Source organism: Ictalurus punctatus, chromosome 21, assembly GCF_001660625.3.
Source record: "Ictalurus punctatus breed USDA103 chromosome 21, Coco_2.0, whole genome shotgun sequence".
Lineage (NCBI taxonomy): Eukaryota > Metazoa > Chordata > Actinopteri > Siluriformes > Ictaluridae > Ictalurus > Ictalurus punctatus.
Window position 1 is genome coordinate 1,118,049 of NC_030436.2, and position 23,682 is coordinate 1,141,730.

A 23,682-nucleotide genomic window follows, 5' to 3' on the forward strand; every position below is an offset into this window, starting at 1 on the left:
AAGTGATGGACAGGTTTAGAATGAGGATGAAATAGGTAGCACTGGACATATTAATGTCCAAAACCATGGGCATTAATATGAATTTGGTCCCTCCTTTGCTGCTATACCAGCCACTCTTTTGGGAAAACTTTCCGCTATATTTTGTAATGTGGATGTGGAAATTTTTGTCATTCCGCCACTGAGATAAATTCCAGTTCATAGTTCCAGTTCTTCCTGAAGGTGTTCAGTGGGGATCAGGTCAGGGGTCTGTACAGGACACTAGAGTTCTTCCCCTCCAACCTTGGCAAGCCGTTGCTGCATCTCAATCCGCTTACTTATACTATGCACTAAAAGTATGTACTCTTTTTGTGAATAAAAACTACATACTTTCGATTGGGTAGCAAAAGAGCATGCAAATACTGGGACATACTAACACGTCATGTAACAGAAGAGAACGTTGTCAGTGTAAACAAACTCCTCACTGCATTTCACATTTTTCATTCATTATTCTGTACATAATTTATACTATATCATTTAATTTTACTATTCCCTTGATTTATTTTTCGACATTTCATTTACACCTTTCTAAAATGCTGCACAACACTCCTCACCCTCGTGCAATATTAGCTGAAAAAGGTTGTTTCTCAATTCTAACAACACAAAGAATGGACTCTGATTCTTCCACAGGCTTTTGGCTGCTTTATTTAAAAATATTATTATTATATTAATAATAATAATAATAATAATAATAATAATAATAATAATAATAATAATAATAATAATAATAATAACAACAAACCACCAGATGACGCTGTTTTCGACACTCGCGAAGTTTTGAATATTTTCCCGGAAAACTCAGGGGAAAGACTCAGTGCTTTATGAGGCTTCATTTCCTCATCTCTATGGTGCACTCAAGTCTGCATCCTCGATATCAACTACTCATCCAGCTAATTTCTTTCTTTCTTTCTTTCTTTCTTTCTTTCTTTCTTTCTTTCTTTCTTTCTTTCTTTCTTCTTCTTCTTTTTGTTTTTAATGGCGGTTGGCAAACCACTAAAGGTGCATTACCGCCACTTACTGCACTGTAGTGTGGGCAGTAGCTTGGCAGGAAAATAATAATAATAATAATAATAATAATAATAATAAACAATACTAATAATACCAGAACAATACTGCATAAATAAAAGAAAACATCCAGCTAATTCCACGCGTAATTGTGTTCTTAAGTATTGGAACTGAACTTTGGCGATGGATGATGACGTAGAATGAGTACACAAGATCGCATACTATGAAACGGCTCAAGTGTCCACGGATCCACACTTTTAAAATGTACCGGAAATAGTAGACCATCCGGGTACCTTTGGCATACTCATTTCAACATACTACGATTTGGCACGTACAAATTCTAAATCCCGGATACTATTTAGGACGGATAGTAGGCGAATTGGGACTCAGCCTACGTCATCATGGACCTCGCTTTGTGCGCAAAGTCTTACAATGAACAAATGCGTTTATTACACGAACCAGTAGATGGCGCTGAGCGGAAGGGCGTGGTTTTTAAAAAGATAGCCACGCCCACCACACAGGCAGATCACCGGTCTTTGTAGTCAGTGTGTTCGCCATCGCTGAACGCTCTCCATACAAAGATGATTCTGCAGGCGGCGAGAGAGTGCAGGCGCAGAGGAGACATCGTGTTTTAGTGACAAATCCCAACCAACTAAAACAAATCTGTTAAAGCAGATATTTTCGGTAAGGATAATCAGAGGATAGCAGTTCACACAAATCTTGCACTGTAGCTGAACACCGCTTTGACGCCATTTGCAGGCTGCAGTGAGTGTGAACATGGTGGTGGTGGTGGTAGGGCAGGACTGGTAGGAACAGAGACGCCTAGGGTTTCTCATGATGTCCGTTGAAACCTGCTCGACGTTGCATTTCTTCCGCTGTTTGGTAAAGATGTGTGTGTTTGGGTGTTTTTGTGCAGAATGAACTCGACCTGTAGTTGGCTTGGCTGTATGGTGCTAGTAGCATTAGCTGTTGTTTGAGGAGCCTGACTGCTGCGCCATTTTGTCGGTGTGTACTCCGCTCTGACCGGCCGCTCGCTCTGCCATGTGGTTTATAAATATCAAATTCTTCTCCCAGTCGCAGTATTTCTGCACACCAGGCTGTGTTTTGGCATTGTTTCCAAACAGGTATGAATACTGGTTTTCGCCTCACCTCCATCTTTTCTGTTTCTGGCTTGTTGTTGTAGGGCTCAGCGAGTCCACTGCTTTGATCCTGACAGCTGGGTTTGTGGGTTGTTTGTTATCATTATTATTATTATTATTATTATTATTATTATTGATTCAACTCTGCTATCAGGTCTTAAGTTTTTACAGACTTGTGTGGTCAGTCATTTTGGTGTAACGTTTTTTCCCTAAGTCCCCCCAAAGTTGATTTAATGGCTCTGCTGATATTTTGTGCTGCAGACTTGGTGTGGAGTGATATACAATCCTGTAGTATATACCCCTCATTATGGAGGATGTAGACTTGGTGTGGAGTGATATATAATCCTGTAGTATATACCCCTCATTATGGAGGATGTAGACTTCGTGTGGAGTGATATATAATCCTGTAGTATATACCCCTCATCCTGGAGGATGTAGACTTGGTGTGGAGAAATATATAATCCTGTAGTATATACCCCTCATCCTGGAGGATGTAGACTTGGTGTGGAGAAATATATAATCCTGTAGTATATACCCCTCATTATGGAGGATGTAGACTTGGTGTGGAGAAATATATAATCCTGTAGTATATACCCCTCATCCTGGAGGATGTAGACTTGGTGTGGAGAAATATATAATCCTGTAGTATATACCCCTCATCCTGGAGGATGTAGACTTGGTGTGGAGTGATATATAATCCTGTAGTATATACCCCTCATCCTGGAGGATGTAGACTTGGTGTGGAGTGTTATATACTCCTGTAGTATATACCCCTCATCCTGGAGGATGTAGACTTGGTGTGGAGTGATATATAATCCTGTAGTATATACCCCTCATCCTGGAGGATGTAGACTTGGTGTGGAGTGTTATATACTCCTGTAGTATATACCCCTCATCCTGGAGGATGTAGACTTGGTGTGGAGTGATATATAATCCTGTAGTATATACCCCTCATCCTGGAGGATGTAGACTTGGTGTGGAGTGATATATAATCCTGTAGTATATACCCCTCATCCTGGAGGATGTAGACTTGGTGTGGAGTGTTATATAATCCTGTAGTATATACCCCTCATCCTGGAGGATGTAGACTTGGTGTGGAGTGATATAATACTGTAGTATATACCCCTCATCCTGGAGGATGTAGACTTGGTGTGGAGTGATATATAATCCTGTAGTATATACCCCTCATCCTGGAGGATTTAGACTTGGTTTTTGGTATATTTTGGTATGGTTTTGATTACCTGCTCATGCCGGTGTGATGGTCAGAGATTTTTAGACTTGTTTTAGGGAGTATATTGTGTCCAATTATGGAACTAATCTTGTGCCAAAAGTAGGAAACAAAATTGCAAGCTACGTAGGCAAAATGTGGTCAATTATTGAAATAAAAAAAAAGTGTTTATGCTGCTGCCTTTATTGTCTGGTGATGTAAATTTTGAAGGCATACACCATCTGACTCTTATAGCCACATTGCAGAACCAAGAAGTAATTTTCTGTAACAGTAGCTCTGAGAGAAGTGCTGGTGCAAATATTAATGTGCTCGGTCTACTAGGTTTTCATATTTACTGTAAAAAAAAAAACATACACAGCAACTTGTGTGGCAGATGTTCATGTTAACAGATCGAGAAGTTTCCAGTAAGGAGAGTTCCATAAGGAGTTGAACATTTTTGGAAGGAGTCTCCAGTGTCGGTGCTTTGTAACAGTCAGGTAAATCTGTTTCTTTAGTTTTTCTGACATGGGAGAGTCCACGGGACAGAGGAGTTTACATTTTCCGGTTTCTCTATTACATGACCAGCTGCATTATTAACTTCAAGAGAGAAAAGAAAGTGAGAGAGTGGTGTTGCTATAATGAATAATAGCAAGAGTGAACTTGTTTCACATGTTTGACATTTAAGAGCATGAGAACTATGGCTTCAACTAATGATTATTTTCATAATCGATTAATCGGCTGATTATTTTTTTTTCCTTTTAATCGATTAGTTTGATTATATAAAACTACGTTAAACACAACTGTCACATTTTTTATACATATATAAAAAATAAGTTTGTGTTACATAATAGTATTTGTGTATTATTTTTATGGATGCACAAAAAAGCACTGATAATTAAGCTGCAGTCCTAAATTAATAATAAAATAAAAATAAAATGTATGGTTTCTGTTACTCAGTGCCTTTACGCGTAATGTTTTAACTATGTTTTACTTTGATCGTAGTCTTTTAATGAGACATTACAGATCTTACCTGTGCTCCCACTGTTTATCACCGCATCTACATTGCGAGTGAGGAATATATTTTATATATATATATATATATATATATATATATATATATATATATATATATATATATATATATGTGTATATATATAATCATTACGAATAGATTATTTCCATTATAATAAACTACAGAAGTTGCACTGCAAGCGTGCGAATGCAGAAACCTGAATTAAACTAAACCTTCTACGCAACTCGCACCAGTTTCCCCCAAGTCCTTACACACAGTGGGATATTTTGGATATAAACATAGTTTGTGCTTGTGCATCACTGTCGCGCTACAGTGCTACTTAACTCTGCTTTGTAAAGTTTACAGGATAGTCGTCTTCACTGCATTTTATATAAACTGCCCTCCTGCCTTAGAGTACTGTTAGGTCCCCACCCCCGTTGTTACTTGACTATTACACCTCCGTCTGATGGCGACTGAGGTCATGTTGGGCATAAAAGATAACGGTAACAAACAGTAAATAAGAAATGTATTGTTGTTGACTCTGGGTATTCTGCTAAAGCTAGCAGCGTCGCATTACATTCTTCTGACTTCATGTGCCATCAACTGGGAAGCGGCTTATACTTCTGGTTAGTAAAAAACTGCTCGTGTTCCATTTGAGACGATATCACCTTTCATACATTAGAGTAGGGAACACAGTGTAAGTGTATAGTACATCATTTGGGACACAATTTGAGTATTCACTCTCCGGTGCATGTTTTCGGAACAGATGTAAATGAGCCCTGTGCCATGCGCAGACCAAGTGATCCATAATGAGATTCGTTGACAACGATTTTCATAATTGATTTTATCGATTAGTTGTTGCAGCTCTAAAAAGAACTCTGCTTTGTCAATGCACCCTACCACCCCTTTTGTAGATTATTTTCCTATAACAGCACACCCTTGGTATTTGCTTCCTTACTTTACAGTGCTTATGTCTGATAACCACATAGATTGCTAGCTACAATTTCAGGTTGGTGTTTGCTAATCATTAACCACTAATTTTGCTGTCAGAGGCATCGTCATATTTTGTTATGCCACCATTATTCGTGGAGGTCTCTAGGTGGGCCCCACTATGTGTATGTTTTCACTCTAAGCAATTTGTATTTGCAGCATCTGCTACTAGATTTTAATACTTTACTGCGCTGCTTGTGGGTCTTGTGATTTTAGCACAAAATAGTGTTAATCTGCAATTTCGAGGGCTCTAGTACAATAGTATAGTATGAGCGTAAATGCAGTTAGTTTCATTCACTTGAGTCTCGGGTGCATAGCAGGCTCAAGTAGTCCATAGTAGTATGTTGTTGGTGCACATTCGTCAGTTGATTTTAGATGAAATTTGCATTGAAGATTGTTTAGAGATTCACGTTTTAGTAACCGTAAGTGGTAGTCAGTCTATCCTACCTGTACACTTGTATTTATTGCACACAGTATCCTATTGCAGCTGGTATTGTATATGTCTAATTGATGATGATACCTATTGTATCATCATTTTATCTCACTATATCCATGCATTAGACTCAAATATAATATGAGAAAATGCCTTAAATAGCATATTAATTTGTGTTTTTCGTATGTGTGGGTTTTTGTTTGTTTGTTTTTTTTTTTTTTTTTTTTTTTTGCTCCATCATTGGGAATCTTCATGTTTGAAAATGTTAACAGTTTTTGGTTTTGCTCTTCTGCATGATTTTCTGCTGAGTTCATAATGAAGTATATTATGTTCTAGCTTTATAACCTGGCAAGGGCTTTTGCAGCTAGCCAGACCTCTGGTGTGAATGTTGATCAAAATGAATGAACGCTGGATTTGATGTGTATTATGCTAAAAGCTTGAAATGGCTGTTGCTGAGTGGTGTACTAGAACATGCATACTGGGCGTTGTTGGATACATTGCTGTTTGCATTGATGTTTTTGCCTCCGTTTATTCTCTTATTACAGTCGAGAGTTGATTTTAAATGATTGACGACAAGATTGGCTTGGGTTTCGTCCACAACTAATAACGAACCACCACTAATTATACAGGTAAGAATTTGCGTAGCCTTTAGTTCATTAGACACATTTAAGATTTTTCTTGTACACGTCTCTTTGTTTACTTGTTGAGCTTTATTCAAGCTAATGACTTTAAGATTTATTCAGCACAAAAAGCAATGTTGTTTATCAAATGTACAGATAACATTACGCTGCCATATTCTGAGAAATACCTGAATTGGAAGCCCTCTATTAATGTTTCCTGAGCTGTTTGCTGGATTTTTTATTTATTTATTTTTTTAATAAATGTTATCCATGGAAATTCACTATCCATGGAAATTCACTATTCATGTTTACATTTATGAGTAAGAATGGTTTTAAGCTCTTATCTGCTATCCATTATGTACCATATTTATGTTTGTGAGCAGGAAGCCTGGCTCGTGTTTATGCAGATCAATTGACAAATTTACTGGGCTGTTCCACTTTCTGATTTTGTTGATATCAGAGTTATTTAGTACAGATATGAAACGGAAAAGAATTGTAGAGGATTCAATACTTAATTCGTGAAATCCAAATGTTCACAATCAATGCCCAAGTAACAAAATAAATAACTGTGGTCAGAAGTATGTCCAAATTGATTTCAAACTATACCTGTCCTTGGTTGAAATTGGCTTTTTGTACACAGTGGTTATTCATGTGGGAACTACATGTAGAAGGATTGGAGCATTTTCGCATTAAACATGTTATTATTTTGTTATTTTTTATGACGTGAGCTCAGTGACAAGAAATCATTGTTTGATTGCTTTTGGTTATGGAGAGCTGACTGCATTTGTTTTTGCTGTTTTCATTGTGATTGCTCAAATGCTTTGTGTACAACAACTTTCATCCTCCCCATTCTATGGTTTTAGGCTGCTTTTGTGTGACTTTGTCCTACTAACCTTTCCTTCACCCTAGTCTGATGGTCGTTGCCTTTTTTCATCTACAGGTGTGCGTTATAGCACCTCAGCATGGCTGTGGTCATCCGTTTGCAGGGCCTCCCTATTGTGGCGGGCACCATGGACATTCGCCATTTCTTCTCCGGTCTGACAATCCCGGATGGTGGCGTGCATATTGTAGGGGGTGACCATGGTGAAGCTTTTATCGTGTTTGCAACAGATGAAGATGCAAGGCTTGGAATGATGCGCACAGGGGGAACAATCAAAGGTTCCAAAGTGTCACTGTTACTTAGCAGCAAAACTGAGATGCAAAACATGATTGAGTTGAGCCGCAGGCGTTTCGAAACTGGTAATGCAGATGGTGCTTCAGGAAATAGTAATAGGTCAGGGCCTCCCAATATTGGAGGAACTGAAAGGGTTAGCTTGCCAACCACTGCACAAGGTTTTAGTAATACCACTTCAACTACAGCAACCACAGCTGTCTCTGTTAATGAGCCTGTAAGCAACAAAAGTGCCCCAACCTTTGCTTCTACAACCATGGGTAACATGCCTCCAAACTTTAATAATTTCAGCAGCCCAAATCTTAGCATGGGGTCCACCATGACTACTGCGATGTCCTCCTTAAGTACTGTACCTCCTCCAATACCCCCCTTGCCTACGATGCCAACCTTACCACCTATGCCACCCATGCCAGGACCACCACCAGTGTCCACATTACCCCCAGTACCAGCTGTAAACCCTTTATCCTCAGTGCCACCAGTCCCTCCCATGGCTCACATGCAACACCTCTCTGCACTCCCTCCTTTCAATCCTGGTGTTCCCCCGCCAGTTGGACCTGTGGGTGGTGGTCTTGCTGGCTCAGGACCACCTTTGTCTCTAGGAAACCCAAATCCAATGTTTCTTAACCCACTAAACCCTCTAAATCCGCTTAATCTCCAGGCCCATTTGAAATCAGCACTGATGAACCCTGATGAGTTGTACATACAGGTTCAAGGCCTTCCTTACAGTACATCTGAAATTGAAATTGGAGAATTTTTCCACGGATTAGGGGTTGACTCTATTCGGATACTCAGAGATGGTCTTGGAAGGAGCAGTGGCAGGGCTTTGGTAAAATTTTTTACACCCCAAGATTCCTTTGAAGCTCTTAAACGAAACACTGGTATGATAGGCCAAAGGTATATAGAAATATCTCCTGCTTCAGAGAGGCAATGGAGAGATACGCAGGGATCAGGTGCAGAGCATCTTAAAGTAAACAGTGACTCGGAGCAGAATCGGCATCATCGTGGAAGTATTACCTCCGCTTCCCCTTCTGGTCGAGAACGTGCTAGGTCTCGGTCACCTCATAAACAGGAGTTCTGTGTGTATTTAAAGGGGCTCCCATATGAAGCAGAAAATAAGCAGATATTTGAATTTTTCAAAAACCTGGACATTGTTGAAGACAGCATTTACATTGCATATGGACCCAATGGCAGGGCAACAGGGGAGGGTTTTGTTGAGTTTAGAAATGAAATGGACTATAAAGTTGCTCTTGGATGCCACATGCAGTACATGGGAAGTCGATTTATACAAGTGCACCCTATCACAAAGAAAAACATGTTTGAAAAGATTGATGCAATTCGCAAAAGAATGCAGGGTTCCCAGGGGGATCATAAAGGTAACTTATCAGAGGGTGGAAAGGGTGCTCGAATTTGTGCTCATATAACAAATATCCCCTATAATGTGTCAAAGAAAGATGTACGCCTGTTTTTGGATGGAATTCAGTTGTTTGAAGACAGCCTCAAAGTACTAGTTGATGGCAATGGTAATGGCCTTGGCCAAGCCGTGGTGCAGTTTAAATCTGAGGAGGATGCCCATAAAGCTGAAAGATTACATAGGCAAAAGTTAAATGGCAGGGATGCTTTTGTCCACTTGGTTACATATGAGCAGATGAAGGAGGTTGAGAGAAACCCTCCTCCACAGTCAAAGCGGGGACAAAAGGCTCAAAACAATTCCCTTGCACATGCACATGCACATGCCCAGGCCCAGGCCCAAGCCCAAGCTCAGGCCCAAGTGCAAGCCCAAATCCAAGCTCAAGCACAACATGCTTTCCCTGGAATGACCGGGGAGGAGTTCAGTTTTCTTCGGAGTGCTGTGGGGAACCTTGGTAATGGCCCTCCTTTTGTCAACCCATTTGCTGCCCCAGGTAATGGCTTAGCAGGCCCACCACCTCTACCTCCATTAGGTACAGCCTTGGGTGATGTTTCGCTTTCTGTTCCTCCACCTATTGTTGGGGGGCACTTACCAGGGCCTGTCTTGGAGCCCCCTGGTTTCCGACCCGGTGGCAACAGTGCACCTCCTGGTTTTGTTGGCGCCCCAGAGAGCTTAAGGAGCATGCCGTCATTTGATAATGGATCTTCAAGGAAAGGCGCAAGTCAAAACCGTGGTGGAAACCAAAGTCGTTCAGCAGGCTCTCAACCTGCCTTTGGTCCATCCTCTGAAAACCCAAGGGCATCAATCACTGGTGGTGTAGGCAACCCACGGCCCACCATTGTCAAAATTCAAAATATGCCTTTTACTGTTACAGTTGATGAAATATTAGATTTCTTCTATGGTTATAAGGTGTTGCCTGGCTCTGTGTGCCTGCAATTTAGTGAGAAGGGACTGCCTACAGGAGAGGCAATGGTTGCATTTGATTCCCATGATGAAGCAATGTCTGCTGTTATGGACCTAAATGATAGGCCTATTGGTGCAAGAAAAGTAAAAATCACTATGGGATGAAGGAAATCGTGACACAATAAATGGACATGCACTGAGCTTTTTCTATTCACAGAGCTTAGAGTGGTGTAACATTTTTTTTTTCTTTTTTCTCTCTTATCAGATGTCATACTAAAACCAGTAAAGTAGATCCAAGAGTCAAATATATGTTGACCCTTTTAAAGTGTGATTGTGACGCGAACTGTTTAAGGGGTGATTTATTGTTTCTGTCTTTGTCTAAAATGCTTGAGACTGGTGTCCAATCATGTGAGAGCTGAGGTTTTGAAGAATTCATGAAGTGTAAGAACACTTAATTGTTGAATCTTGCAAGTGTAGGCTGATGGCTATGCTGCAATGTCTTTACTGGCAAATGTCTTGTCTTTCTCTAATTCCCTCTTTGCTCATATTCATTATCCAAATCCAGTTTTTTGACCATTTGCACTACTAAATGTGCAGTATATTTTGTGGTTTTTCTCAGATGGGTACACCTAATGCTGCCATGCATGGTGTATGGTATATGTGCCCTTAAATACAATTCCGGCCCTTCTGTTTTAGTTTTATTTTCACTATAGGCAGTAAATGCATGAAAGTGTTTTGTCAGTTGATATTCCACTTTGAGTGCAAGGTCTATAGAATTCATTTCTACCTGTGAGAAACACAAGATGATGAATGCATTGACTTTATTCACTGTAAATGGATAAGCAGCATTGCTTAATACATGCGGCAGTGCAATGTTTTGTAAATGAAAGCTTTACACGCTTCCTTTTAACTGCTCTCCACCATGTGTATGTGTGTTTTGTTTTTTTACCCCCTTTGTTTGCTGTGATATAATAGCGTTTTTTTTTTTTTTTGCTGTTTGTTTTTTAAGATGTCAGCTTTACACAGTTATTTTGGTGTTAAAGTTTATTTGCTGTTGTACATATTTTTCCAGCATAACTATTTTGTCAATAAAATGACATTCCTGAATTTTTTGAATTTGCAAGGTATTGTATTTTTTTCTCCTGTTCCCCTTTTCCTGTTTCAAATAAACAATAAAGATTGTTTTTCCTCTGCTGACTTTGATGTTTCACATGTGTACCCCAAAAATTGTATGAAATGCACGTTTTCATGGAAGGCTTCTTTTTGTGTTAATCTAGGTTTTGGATATTGCAAGATTTGTGATTTTTGTTCCACAACGAAAGCAATGACTTTGAAAGTCCTGCTGGGTTTCTGAGGTAATGTTGTCATGGTGTGCACCACATTTTTTTCTTTTTAAATATATAAATGAATTTAGTTCCTGCCTGGGCTTTAACAAAGATATGAAAAGTAAGTTTTGCTAAAGTTTATGTGCAAACTTAGCTGTACATTTTAAACAGCAATCGTTTGCTGTTATGGTTCTAGTTTTGTGGTATGCTTGGCTATGGACAGTGATGCTGTGGATTGCATGCTATGGAGCCGCAGTTTTTCAGAGATTTTTAAATGTTTTTTTGTCTGGGTATATCCGTAGGAGTTAATATATGATGTTAGTGTTCAATGTTGAACCAAACCCAAAGCATATATTCATCTGGAGCTGGTCTGTATGTGTTCGTGTTGGGAGATTGGCTTCTTTCATAAAGCATATGACTATGTACTGGTCCAGTGGCACCTCCTTTGTCAATGCTTCTTGAGAGTTGCATCCAGAAACACGCTCTATACTATGCAATATTAACAGCTACTGATGATTCCGATTCGTATGCATCAGTGTATTACTATTTGGCTTTTGACCACTGTGATTAAGATCTACTTTAGTCATCTTAGTGTGTTATTGAAGGTAAGTTTTGAAACTCAGCCCTGTTTGTTTGTCTTTATACAGCTGCATGTCTGGAGGTACACTGGCTTTATTTCTAAGACATCTACTTTGTGAATATTTGTGCCTAAACATGATCTGGTCATTTACTCAGTTGGCTGTTTTGCATTTCTTTGAGAAGACTGACATCTATAACCTTATGCTACCCCCCTCCCCCCTCCCCCATCCCTGTGTTTGCCTGTGGCTATAGCCCCGGAATGGTCTCTTTGGCATTTTCATGATGTTCAGTCTGGAGCTGCTGACAACTCCGTAATCTCTGACAGGCGATTTTTTATTTATTTATTTATTTATTTATTTATTTAATACCTTTTATTTAATGTATTAAATCATTTATGACCAATTAGATTTTCTTGGCAACATCATTGTGCTTCTTAATTAAGCTGAAGTCGAAGCTGAATTTTGTGGCATTGCTGAATCAAAAGCTAAATGGAGGTTACCTTTATTGCATAGAGATATGTAATACAATAAAGCCTTACTGTTCAGGACAGCTCTTCTGCTCTAGCTATTGTGCATGCGTACTTGGACTGATGATATGAAACTGAGTAAATGAAGGCTATTTACAAAGCCGATTGTCTGAAACTACCATCAGAGATTGTTATTTCTGTTCAAGTTATTCTCACTGACTGTCAATAGTGTCAGTTCTGGGTTTTCTACTGGTTTTTGTGCTATAGTCTTATCAACAACACCCATTAAAGCTTTTAAATGTTATGTCACTAACGGCTGATTCTTGCACCACAGGCTCTTTAATTGGTAGCTGTATATTCTGGAATCCCAGAGTGTGGATTTATTAGTAATAGCATTTTACTGATTCATCTGTAATGTCTGTATTATGCTCATATGTGGTCTGTTTCCCCAACTGTAAATAAAAGATTCTAGAGTTATTTACATTTTAAAATGGCCAGGCATGAGGATAGGTTTAGTTATGTTTAATAAATTGACACCTAAAATGATTTATTATCGCTGGTGTCCAGGATTTTGCCAGAGCATTGCTGTGTTTTTCTGTTTCATGCTTTGCCACAGTTGGATAGTCTAGTATACGAGTACAAAGTAAGTGAAGTTTATCACCGTGTATTGATCGTGTCAATACAGGTAAAGAGTTGCATTGGATGGCACGGAGTGTTTTAAACTAACGATGTGCAGACATTAGATAAGAAGGCCTTGTGAGCGCTTAAATATGATTAGGGAGGATAGATGATATTTAATGCTCTTCTAGAGCTCATGTGTGGCTGTTTATTTATTTTATTCTCAGAATTCACTTGTTAATAAATTAAACCGCTGAGAATTGCAAGTGGATTTGTTGTAACTTTCATGTTATGTATTTTTGTTATTGCCTATACAACTTTGGTTCTTAACTTTTTTGTTTTGTTTGTATTTAGCTAACAGATTAATGGGTCCACTTTGGAGCACAAACCAAGTATCAAGCAAAAACATGTTTAGACGAAGGGTAAAATTGTTGAGTGTGTGGGAACAGAGCTCCAGCACGTACGTGCGTGTGCGTGCGTGCGTGTGAGTGATCACTGAAATATCAAAATGCCTTCTGATTCCTTTTTTGTTGAAGGTGGTCCAATAAATCATTACTGTATAATGTAAACTAGCAATATTTTCCCTTAAAGGAAAACACCACTTTGAAAGACATTTTAAAAATTATTATAATTAATATTGAATTATTATTTAATATTATGTTTGATGTGCTTAGTGATTCTGGTGCTAATTATTATTCCCATGAGGAGGTAATGGCTGTGCTGTGCTGTGCTGTGCTGTGCTGACATCACAGGGGGACGTAGTTATTTCTAGCACAGTTACAAAGTCTTTTAGTGGGACAAATTCAGTGATCTCAGAAATGAGTGATGCTGCTTAACGAACCTAACGTACAGATGCGGAGTTAAGAGCTGGACGGACTAAAGGACTAAAGCTTACTTGAGGCAATGATGAAGCGAGGGTTAATGCTGCAATTGAGGTGAAAAGCCACGGTAAATGCCCTCTCCACATGCAATTTCAACTCAACTTGGGGTAGTCTTCTCAAGTACCAGGCCCTTTCCCCGTTATGGAGTGACATCAAAATGGCCACTCGCACTGTGAACAGTGTAAAGCACCCTTTCTACTTCTTTACTTACTAGTTTATAGCAGTATTTGCTTTAGATCAGTAAATATACACACAGCATTTAGTTAAATCTGTAGAATTGACCATACTGATCACTGTGTTTTCAAAAGGTGATCAACATTTGTTATCACTAATGTTAGCTGGCTAGCTTGTTGCTAAAACTACAGTGCCCTCCACTAATATTGGCACCCTTGTTAAATATGAGCAAAGAAGGCTGTGGAAAACTCTTTATTGATTAACCTTTTGATCTTTCGTTGAAAAAAAATCACAAAAATATTCTGCTCGCATGGATACCAAACAATTGCGAATACAACACAGGTTTATCAAAAATAATTATATATAAATTTTATGTGTGCAACAATTATTGGCATGCTTTTGCCAAGATAACAGCTCTGAGTCTTCTCCTATAACGCCTGATGAGGTTGGAGAATACATGGTGAGGGATCTGAGACCGTTCCTCCATACAGAATCTCTCCAGATCCTTCAGATTTCGGAGCCTGATGGACTCTCCTCTTCAGTTCACCCCAAAGGTTTTCTATAGGGTTTAGGTCAGGGGACTGGGATGGTCATGACGGGACCTTGATTTTGTGGTCAGTAAACCATTTCTGTGTTGATTTTGATGATGTTTTGGATCATTGTCCTGCTGGAAGATCAAACCACAGCCCATTTGAAGCTTTCTGGCAGAGACAGTCAGGTTTTCATTTAATATCTGTTGATATTTGATAGAGTCCATGATGCCATGTATCCTAACAAAATGTCCAGGTCCTCTGACAGAAAAACAGCCCCAAAACATTAAAGATCCACCTCCATATTTAACCGTGGGCATGAGGTACTTTTCCATATGGCTACCTCTCTGTGTGCTCCAGAACCACCTCTGTGTTTATTACCAAAAACCTCTATTCTGGTTTCATCTGACCATAGAACCCGATCCCAGTTGAAGTCCCAGTAGTGTCTGGCACACTGAAGATGCTAGAGTTAGTTTTTGGATTCCAATTTAATTTTTTGTATAGTGCTTTTTACAATAGACATTGTCTCAAAGCAGCTTTACAGAAATATCAACACGGTATACAGATATTAAAGGTGTGAATTTATCCCAACTGAGCAAGCCACTGAGTGGCGACGGTGGCAAGGAAAAACTCCCTAAGATGTTTTAAGAGGAAGAAACCTTGAGAGGAACCCGACTCAGAAGGGAACACATCCTCATCTGGGTCACAACAGATATTGTGAAAAAGTTCATTATGGATTTATATGAAGTCTGTATGGTGTTAAGAGCAGCCGTAGTCCCAGCAGTCTGGAATTAGAGAAGATTTGAGCTCCATCCAGAGGCAGAAAGGATCTGGATCTCTAGTATCTCCATAAATTCGGGTGGGGCTCGGCGAAAGGAGAGAGGGAGAAAGTAGAACAGAATCTAGTCAGGGTAGGCTTGAGTAAACAAATACGTTTTAAGCCTAGACTTAAACACTGAGACTGTGTCTGCGTCCCGAACACTAATAGGAAGACTGTTCCATAACTGTGGGGCCCTATAAGAGAAAGCTCTTCCCCCTGCTGTAGCCTTCACTATTCGAGGTACCGTCAGATAGCCTGCATCTTTTGATCTAAGTAGGCGTGGCGGATCATAGAAAACCAAAAGGTCGCTTAGATATTGTGGCGCGAGACCATTTAGTGCTTTATAGGTTAATAAAAGTATTTTATAGTTAATGCGAGATTTTACTGGGAGCCAGTGCAGTATTGATAATATCGGTGTGATATGGTCGTATCTTCTAGTTCTAGTTAGGACTCTAGCAGCTGCATTCTGGACTAACTGGAGCTTATTTATATTCCTACTGGAACATCCAGACAGTTAGGCATTACAGTAATCTAATCTAGAGGTGACGAATGCATGAACTAGTATTTCCGCATCATGTAGTGACAATATATTTCTTATTTTAGAAATATTTCTGAGATGAAAGAAGGCTATCCTAGTAATATTATCTACATGAGCATCAAATGATAGACTGGAGTCAATAATCACTCCAAGGTCTTTAACTGCTGCACATGATGAAACAGAAAGACCATCCAGAGTAACCATGTGATCAGAAAGAATACTTCTAGCTACACGTGGGCCTAATAAAAGTATTTCTGTTTTATCAGAATTAAGTAGAAGGAAGTAAGTTAACATCCAATGTCTAATGTCCTTTACACAATCCTCAACTTTACTAAGCTTCTGTCTGTCCTCTGGCTTCGCTGAAACATACAGCTGTGTATCATCAGCATAACAGTGGAAGCTAATTCCATGTTTACGAATAATTTGACCTAGGGGTAGCATATATAGAGTAAAGAGAAGTGGGCCTAAAAAAGAACCCTGTGGAACTCCCAAAAGTAACCTCAGCACGCATGGAGAAATCACCATTTACATCTACGAACTGATAATGATCGGTCAGATAAGACCTGAGCCAGGAGAGGACTGTTCCCTTAATACCAACAACATTTTCTAATCTATCAAGTAGAATAGTGTGATCTATAGTATCAAAAGCTGCACTAAGGTCGAGTAACACAAGCAGCGAGACACAACCCTGATCGTAGGTCAGTAGAAGGTCATTTACTACTTTAACTTTAACTAACGCTGTCTCTGTGCTATGATGAGGTCTAAATCCTCTCTGATACATTTCATGAATGTTATTCCTATCTAAGTACGAGCATAACTGCTTTGCTACAACCTTTTCTAAAATCTTAGAGATGAAGGGGAAATTTGATATTGGTCTATAGTTGGACAATTGAGACGGGTCAAGATCAGGTTTTTTAATCAAGGGTTTAATAACTGCTAATTTAAGTGATTTAGGTACATAGCCAGTGCTTAGGGAAGAATTGATTATATTTAGAAGTGGTTCAATTACTCCTGGACAAATCTGTTTAAACAAACATGTAGGTACGGGATCTAGTATGCAAGTTGATGAATTGGCTGAAGAGATTAATGTAGCTAGTTCGGTCTCTCTAAGCGGAGCAAAACACTCTAAACATTGATCTGATATCACTACATTGTCATGTAATGGGTTTGTTACAGTACTGTCCGGTTTTAATTTAATGGCCTGTATTTCACGTCTAATATTTTCGACCTTATCAATGAAAAATTTCATGAAATCTTCGTGAATCTTCATGGATGAGAGTAGAGGCTTTTTTCTTGAAACTCTTCCAAACAGCTTGTGGTGATGTCGGTGACTTCGGATTGTAGTTTTGGAGACTTTCTGACCCCAAGACGCAACTAACTTCTGCAGTTCTCCAGCTGTGATCCTTGGAGATTTTTGTCCTCTTCACAGTGTGTTGAGACGATATAGACACACGTCCAATAGACACACGTCCAATTCCAGGTCGATTCATAACATTTCCAGTTGACTGGAACTTCTTAATTATTGCCCTGATGGTGGAAATGGGCATTTTCAATGCTCGTGTATTTTCTTATAGACGCGTCCCATTTTGTGAAGCTCAACAACCTTTTGCCGCACATCACAGCTACATTCCTCGCTCTTACCCATTGTTATGAATGACTAAGGGAATTTGGCCTATGTGTTACCTCTTATTTATACCCCTAATGCCAATATTAGTGGAGGGCACTGTACTTGTTGTTGCTGTGCTGCAATGTCAGTCCAAAATGTTGCATGAATGTTTGAAGTTCACTATAGTAGTACAGTATCAATAGACACTTAAGCCTGTAACTATAAAAGCTTTTAACAGCAAACAAGAGACATGCTATCATCGATTCTTTTTACCCACTTTGCATGTTGTATGGGCAGAGGTGGGAAATAATGTTATTACAACTTGCAGAGGACCACTTACAAGTCATTTTTGAACGTAGCACTAATCCCACGCAGCACTAATCAGCAGGTAGTTGGAAAGTATTGCGGGTAACGTAGTGTCTATGAAAGAAGTGTCAACTGAGTTTCATTACAAAATAAATTTGACCCCATTGATGATTTATAAGTTAATTATGAAGATTAATGGACGGGAGTCGTTTAGGGTGGAATTTTCCTTTATTGATGAGATTTTCAAATGTTCTATTTTAATGATTCACAATTACAGAGCTTTATTTGAACATTTGGCATAATGGTGATCATGATAGAGTAGAAGTTTCACACTGCTATATGGAAAAATAAAGCTGTCATTTCAATATAGTAAAGTGTGTTCATTTAGCTTTTTCCTGTATTATGTCGGTCAGAAGGAATCTTGATTTATTTTGTATTTTGTATTTTTTTTATTTATTTTGATGACAACTCATCATGCATAATAAAAATAATGTGTATATGTATGTATATATGTATATACACACACTCGCTGTCCACTTTATTAGGAACACCTGTACACCTGCTCATTTATGCAGTTATCCAATCATGTGGCAGCAGGGCCGTGCATAAAATCATGCAGATACAGGTAAGGAGCTTCAGGTAATGTTCACGTCAAATATCAGACAAAATTTGATGTCTGTGACTGTGGCATGGTTGTTGGTGCCAGATGTGCTGGTTTGAGTATTTCAAAAACTGCGGATTTGCTGGGATTTTCACACACGACAGTTTCTATCATTTACAGGGAATGGCATGAAAAACAAAAACACTGAGGGAGTGACAGTTCTGTGAGTGGAAACACTGTGATAAGAGAGGTCAGAGGGAAATGTCCAGATTGATTTCAGCTGCCAGTAAGGATATATAGTCCTCTCCAAAACTATTGGAACGACAAGGTCAATTCATTTATTTTTGCTATACACCAAAGACATTTGGGTTTGAGATTGAAAGCTGGATGAAGTTTAGGATTTCAGCTTTTATTTCCTGATACTTGTATCTAGACGTGTTAAACAACAAAACATAGAACCTTTCGTATCAGACCATCCAATTTTTAGGTGAGCAAAAGTAGAAGAACAGTTAAATCTTGAAATAAAGAAAAGTAATTAGCACTTAATATTTGGTTGCATATCTCTTGCTTGCAATAACCATATTAAGCCTCTGACTCTCTGACATCACCAAATTGTTGATTTCTTCTTTGTGATGCTTGTACTGCAGCCTCTTTCAGTTGATGTTTGTTTTCGGGGGGTTCTCCCTTCAGTCTCATCTTCAAGAGGTGAAATGCATGTGCAACTGGGTTAAGCTCTGGTGATTGACTTGGCCAGTGTAAAACTTTCCCCCCTGATGAAGTCCTTTGTTGGATTGGCAGTGTGTTTTGGGTCATTGTCTTGCTGCATGATGTTCCTCTCAATTATATGGAATGCATTTCTCTGTAAATTGGCAGAGCGATTGTTTCTATAGACTTCTGAATTCATTTGCTGTTACATCATCAATGAAGATTAGTGAGACTGTTCCAGAAGCAGCTGTGCAAGCCCAGGTCATGACACCACCTCCACCATGTTTCACAGATGAGCTTGTATGCTTTGGATCATGAGCAGATCCTTTCTTTCTCCACACTTTGGTCTTTCCATCACTTTAGTAGAGGTTAATTTTGGTTCCAGAACTTTTGTGGATCATCTCTGTATTTCTTTGTGAATTCCAATTTGGGATTCCAATTCTTACTGCTGATGAGTGGTTTATATCTTGTGGTATGGCCTTTATATTTCTGCTTTCAAAGTATTATCCGAACGGTGGATTGTGATACCTTTATTCCAGTCCAGTGAAGGAGGTTGGTGTCACTGACTGTTGTTTTTGGGTTTACCTTTCACAGTTCTCACAAAGTTTGTCATCAGCTGCTGTTGCTTTCCTTGGCCAACCCATTTGGTGTCTGTTGCTCAGTACACCAGTGGTTTCTTTCTTTTTCAGGACGTTCCAAATGGTTGTATTGGATATGCCCAATGTTTGTGCAATGCGTTGCAGATGTAAGACTTGCGAATGCAGTCTTCACAGGTGAAACTGAAGGCTAAATGCAAGAGTAGATGTTCAGAGCTATTTATTGTTTAAACAATCAGTCTAACAATGACTCCAAACACAGGTCAGTCACATGTTCCAGTATTTTTGCTCACCTACAAATTGGGTGTTCTGATACAAAATGTTGTATTCTATGTTGTTTAACACATCTACATATAAATACCTGGAAATAAAGACTGAAATTATAAACTGTCTTTTCTCATTCGTCTTTTGTTCTCAAACCCAAATGTCTTCAGTTCACAGCAAAAACAAATGAACTGGCCTTGCCGTTCCAATAGCTACAATAAAGGACTGTAGAAACTCAATCACTCTACAACTGTGGTGAGCAGAAGCGCATCCCAGCATGCACAAAACATTGAACCTTGAGGTGGATGGCCTACAACAGCAGAAGACCACATCAGGTTCCACTCCTGTCAGCCAAGAACAACAATCTGAGGCTATCATAGGTACAGACTCACCTAAACTTTTCTTTTTCCAGTCAAGTTTAGTTTTACTTAAGCTGACAGGAGTGGAACCTGCTGTGGCCATCCACCTCAAGCTTTGGTGTGCATTCAGAGATGCTTTTCTGCCCACCATGATTTTATGAGTTACTATAGACTTCCTGGCAGCTCAAACCAATCTGGCCATTGTCTGCTGCCTGCTTATCAACAAGGTGTTTCAGCCTACAGACCCTCCACAAACAGCGTGTGGTGTGTGTGGATTTTTTTTTTTGGGGGGGGGGGGGGGGGGGGAGGTTTTCACCATTCCATGTAAACTCTAGAGACGTGTGTGTGTGTGAGAGAGAGAGAGAGAGAGAGAGAGAGAGAGAGAAAATAAATCCCAGATCAGTTTCTGCAATCATCCTTCTCTGGTATCAACATCTATGCCATAAAGTCATAGAGACTTTAGACTTTAGTTGTAGAGACACCCTTTTCCCCATTCTGATGTTTGATGTGAACATTAACTGAAGCTCTTGACCTGTATGTGCATGATTGTATACATTGTGCTGCTGCCGCATGCTTGTCTGATTGGACAACTGCATTAATGAGCAAGTGTAGAGGTGTTCCTATTAAAGTGGACGGTGAGTGTTTTTATAATGAATACTAAAACGTATGGGCTGTAGAGAACAGAAACAGGCATATAGAAAACTTCCCAAGCTTAATCCTTAACATTATCCATGTAGAGTAGACATCCAGCAGACTCTCACACCCACGTGACCCACGATGGGCTCCCTCACTTCCCTAACCCCCCATTTCAACCAACAGTTTAGACATTCCTCCTTCTGGATTTCTGTGGACTCCATTAAGCCTGCTGAAGGTTTTAATATGTTCAGGGTGACATTCTGTGTGGTTTTGTTATCTTTTATATCATTAGTGCTTTCTGTGTGAGCACTGGAAACGAGCACGCGACCGCTGTGTCTGATTTGATGAAGCGCTGTGTGTGGAATGTTGTTCAGCTCGAGCGTGGTGCTGCACAGACGCATGATTGACAGCTGATTTATCCAATAGGAAGGCTGCGTTTTCGTACCAGCCCGACCAATAACATCACGCGTTTGTGCATCGTAGGGCTCTCGGCCACACCTTCTTTTTTTTTGTTTTACCTCAGCAGCTTGGGTACGGAAAAGCTTCGACTGCGCCTGCTTCTGCGGAGAAGACCGTGTTTTGTGCAAATAATCAAGGTTAGGCATGTGCTCTCGGGCTCATTTGCTGCTTTAATTAATTAATCAGTATGGTGGACTGGTGTGAATGTTTTAACAGTGTGCGTTTACGCAGATGCGGAAGTGCTAATCTTCATGGCGTCTCGTGCACTAGAACTGTAGTTTTATATTGACGGGGTTAATGTTGTCATTGCACGCGACACGCGCCAGTTGACGGTTCTGAGTGGGTGAGTAGTTTATTCTGAAGCGATAACGGCTGTGTTATGGTGTTTGGTATCGTGAGGAAGTCAGGGCTGGGGGAGGAGGGACTGGAGCAGTGGTGGTTTATGGGGGAGAGAGCTGTGGTGCACGGTGAGTCAGAGACTGAATGGCGTGCCTTTGGGGCTTTACAGTGAACATAGTGAAATGGCGTCTGGTTGTGAGTCAGTGTGAAGTGAAGGCAGTTTGATGAACATTTTAATAAAGTTGTTTTGGGAAAGTAAATCCATATGAACTTTCAGGGCGAGAAATGGCCAACCCTTGCCATTGCTAGTCACTGGGGTGTTTGCTTCAAGGGACTATTGTGTACATTTTTTTGTTCAATTTATTTGTAACAATTAATTATGTAACGCAAAGCATCTATTTATTTTTCTATCTAAAGTGAGTACTTGGTGTACATTTTTTGAATGAATGCACACTAAAAGTTCAAGAGACTTGGTTTGAAGAAAACTACCCCAGGAACTGTAGTGCAGGGTGGGAGCCGCCAGGGGGCGCCCGGGGGGACTCAACAATTTGGTGAGAAAATAAATTCTCACTCTCAGGCAACCACACACAAACACAATCAATTCCTGATGTAAGGTAAAGATGTAATTATTAATAATAAAAAAGGGGGGGATATATTCAGAAGTCTGTATTTTTAATGTGTTTTAAAGACATCTTGCAAAAGGGGGGCCTCAGTCAAATGTTAATGCCATTTGGGGGGCCTTGCCCTGGGAAAGTTTGGGAACCCCTGGTTTAGAATCTTTTTATTTATTTTTCTCTGTGTGTGTTGCCCCCTTTTTTTAGTAAAATCGGGCTCACTCGTCCTCCTCATAGGACTATTGTGCATGCCTGTTCAGTTTGGCAGTGATTAAATAGAGATCAAAATAATTGCTGACTCGGACCACACCCGCTGTACCAGTCATACAAGATTGTTCAGGAGAAAATGGCTTCGTCATTAAAAAAAATAATAAAGGCTTTACACATTTTGGGATGGGGTACATTATAATGAGAGAATTACTGAATCTGATCCTTTGTTTGAAATGGTGCCTTCCTCTCTACAAGCAAAAATGTGTATTGTGTAGAGCAGGTCTGTCTAATCTTCACCGCACAGTGCTCGTGTGGTTGCTTGATTGGAAAATGAGCAGAAACCACACCTAGTAGTTGCACGAAGGCCATGACCAACTGACTGAACAGGTAGAATTAGACGTGAATCCTGCTTCGCTGGTATGAAGCCATGCCGGCCTGCTGCAGATCAGATTGGACACCTGTAGGGTTTACGGGTCGTTTGTTGGGTATCGTGCATATTTTTGTTGGGCTTTAAATCTGTGCGTTCAGGCCTGACTACAGAATGGTAAATCTCCTAAAATAGCACTCTGTACAGTGAGTAGGGAGTAGTTTTGGAATTTTTGAGTGGTTTAGCCATGTTTTTAATTGTGTTGTCTCCGAACATTAGAAGAAAAATCTTGTTTTTGGGAGGAAACCTGTTAGATGATCCAGACGGAGTTGTACAAAAGCATTGCAGCACTAAGATTACTGTTTAAGGACCGTACGAGCGTTGCATTAAACACGCTCTACCAGATGAGATTATCTGAACTTTACAGTACTTCAGGAAACTAGGCAATTAATGTTTTTATTCTATTAGACCATTTTGTCTCTGTGAGTCACATTTTTATTTTATTTTATTACATCATAGGTCCTATACAGGAATAGTCCTGTGTAGTAACACTCCAGAGTGAGCGATTGTTCCACAGGTAGCAAACAGTGGGTGCTACAGGCACCAAACCCCATCGTGTAGTGCTCAGACCCTCAACTCAGACAAGAGATCTCCTCGATTGGCCTAATTCTTACCGTTTTAGGTTTTAGCTCAGATCTCAAGAACCGTGAGGTCTAGAGATAAAATGTTTTTTTTTCTGTTTTTTTTCTTGTGAATCCTCAAGTT

General features: G+C 39.7%; 2 protein-coding genes across 6 annotated transcripts in view; both read left to right on the forward strand.

Moving 5' to 3' along the window:
- The first annotated feature begins 1,584 nt into the window (after positions 1 to 1,584).
- cpne1 (copine I) overlaps positions 1,585 to 23,682 on the forward strand; it is a 33,916-nt gene continuing 11,818 nt past the window's right edge. For 2 of the 5 annotated variants that reach the window (XM_017450233.3, XM_017450230.3), the window contains exon 1: positions 21,393 to 21,524. The gene's annotated coding sequence lies outside the window, so the exon portion shown is untranslated. Of the gene's footprint in view, positions 1,726 to 6,363; positions 6,452 to 11,222; positions 11,280 to 21,392; positions 21,525 to 23,682 lie in introns of those variants that run through there. The other 3 variants (XM_053674053.1, XM_053674054.1, XM_017450231.3) reach the window with 3 other exon arrangements.
- Positions 6,362 to 11,121, forward strand: rbm12 (RNA binding motif protein 12). The gene is made up of 2 exons (XM_017450227.3): positions 6,362 to 6,451; positions 7,383 to 11,121. The coding sequence occupies exon 2, from the start codon at positions 7,405 to 7,407 to the stop codon at positions 10,087 to 10,089; it is 2,685 nt and encodes an 894-aa protein (XP_017305716.1). The 5' UTR covers positions 6,362 to 6,451; positions 7,383 to 7,404; the 3' UTR covers positions 10,090 to 11,121.

Excerpts from the sequence above, each read along its gene's own strand:
- rbm12 (XM_017450227.3), top strand. The coding sequence starts at position 7,405 with ATGGCTGTGGTCATCCGTTTGCAGGGCCTCCCTATTGTGGCGGGCACC.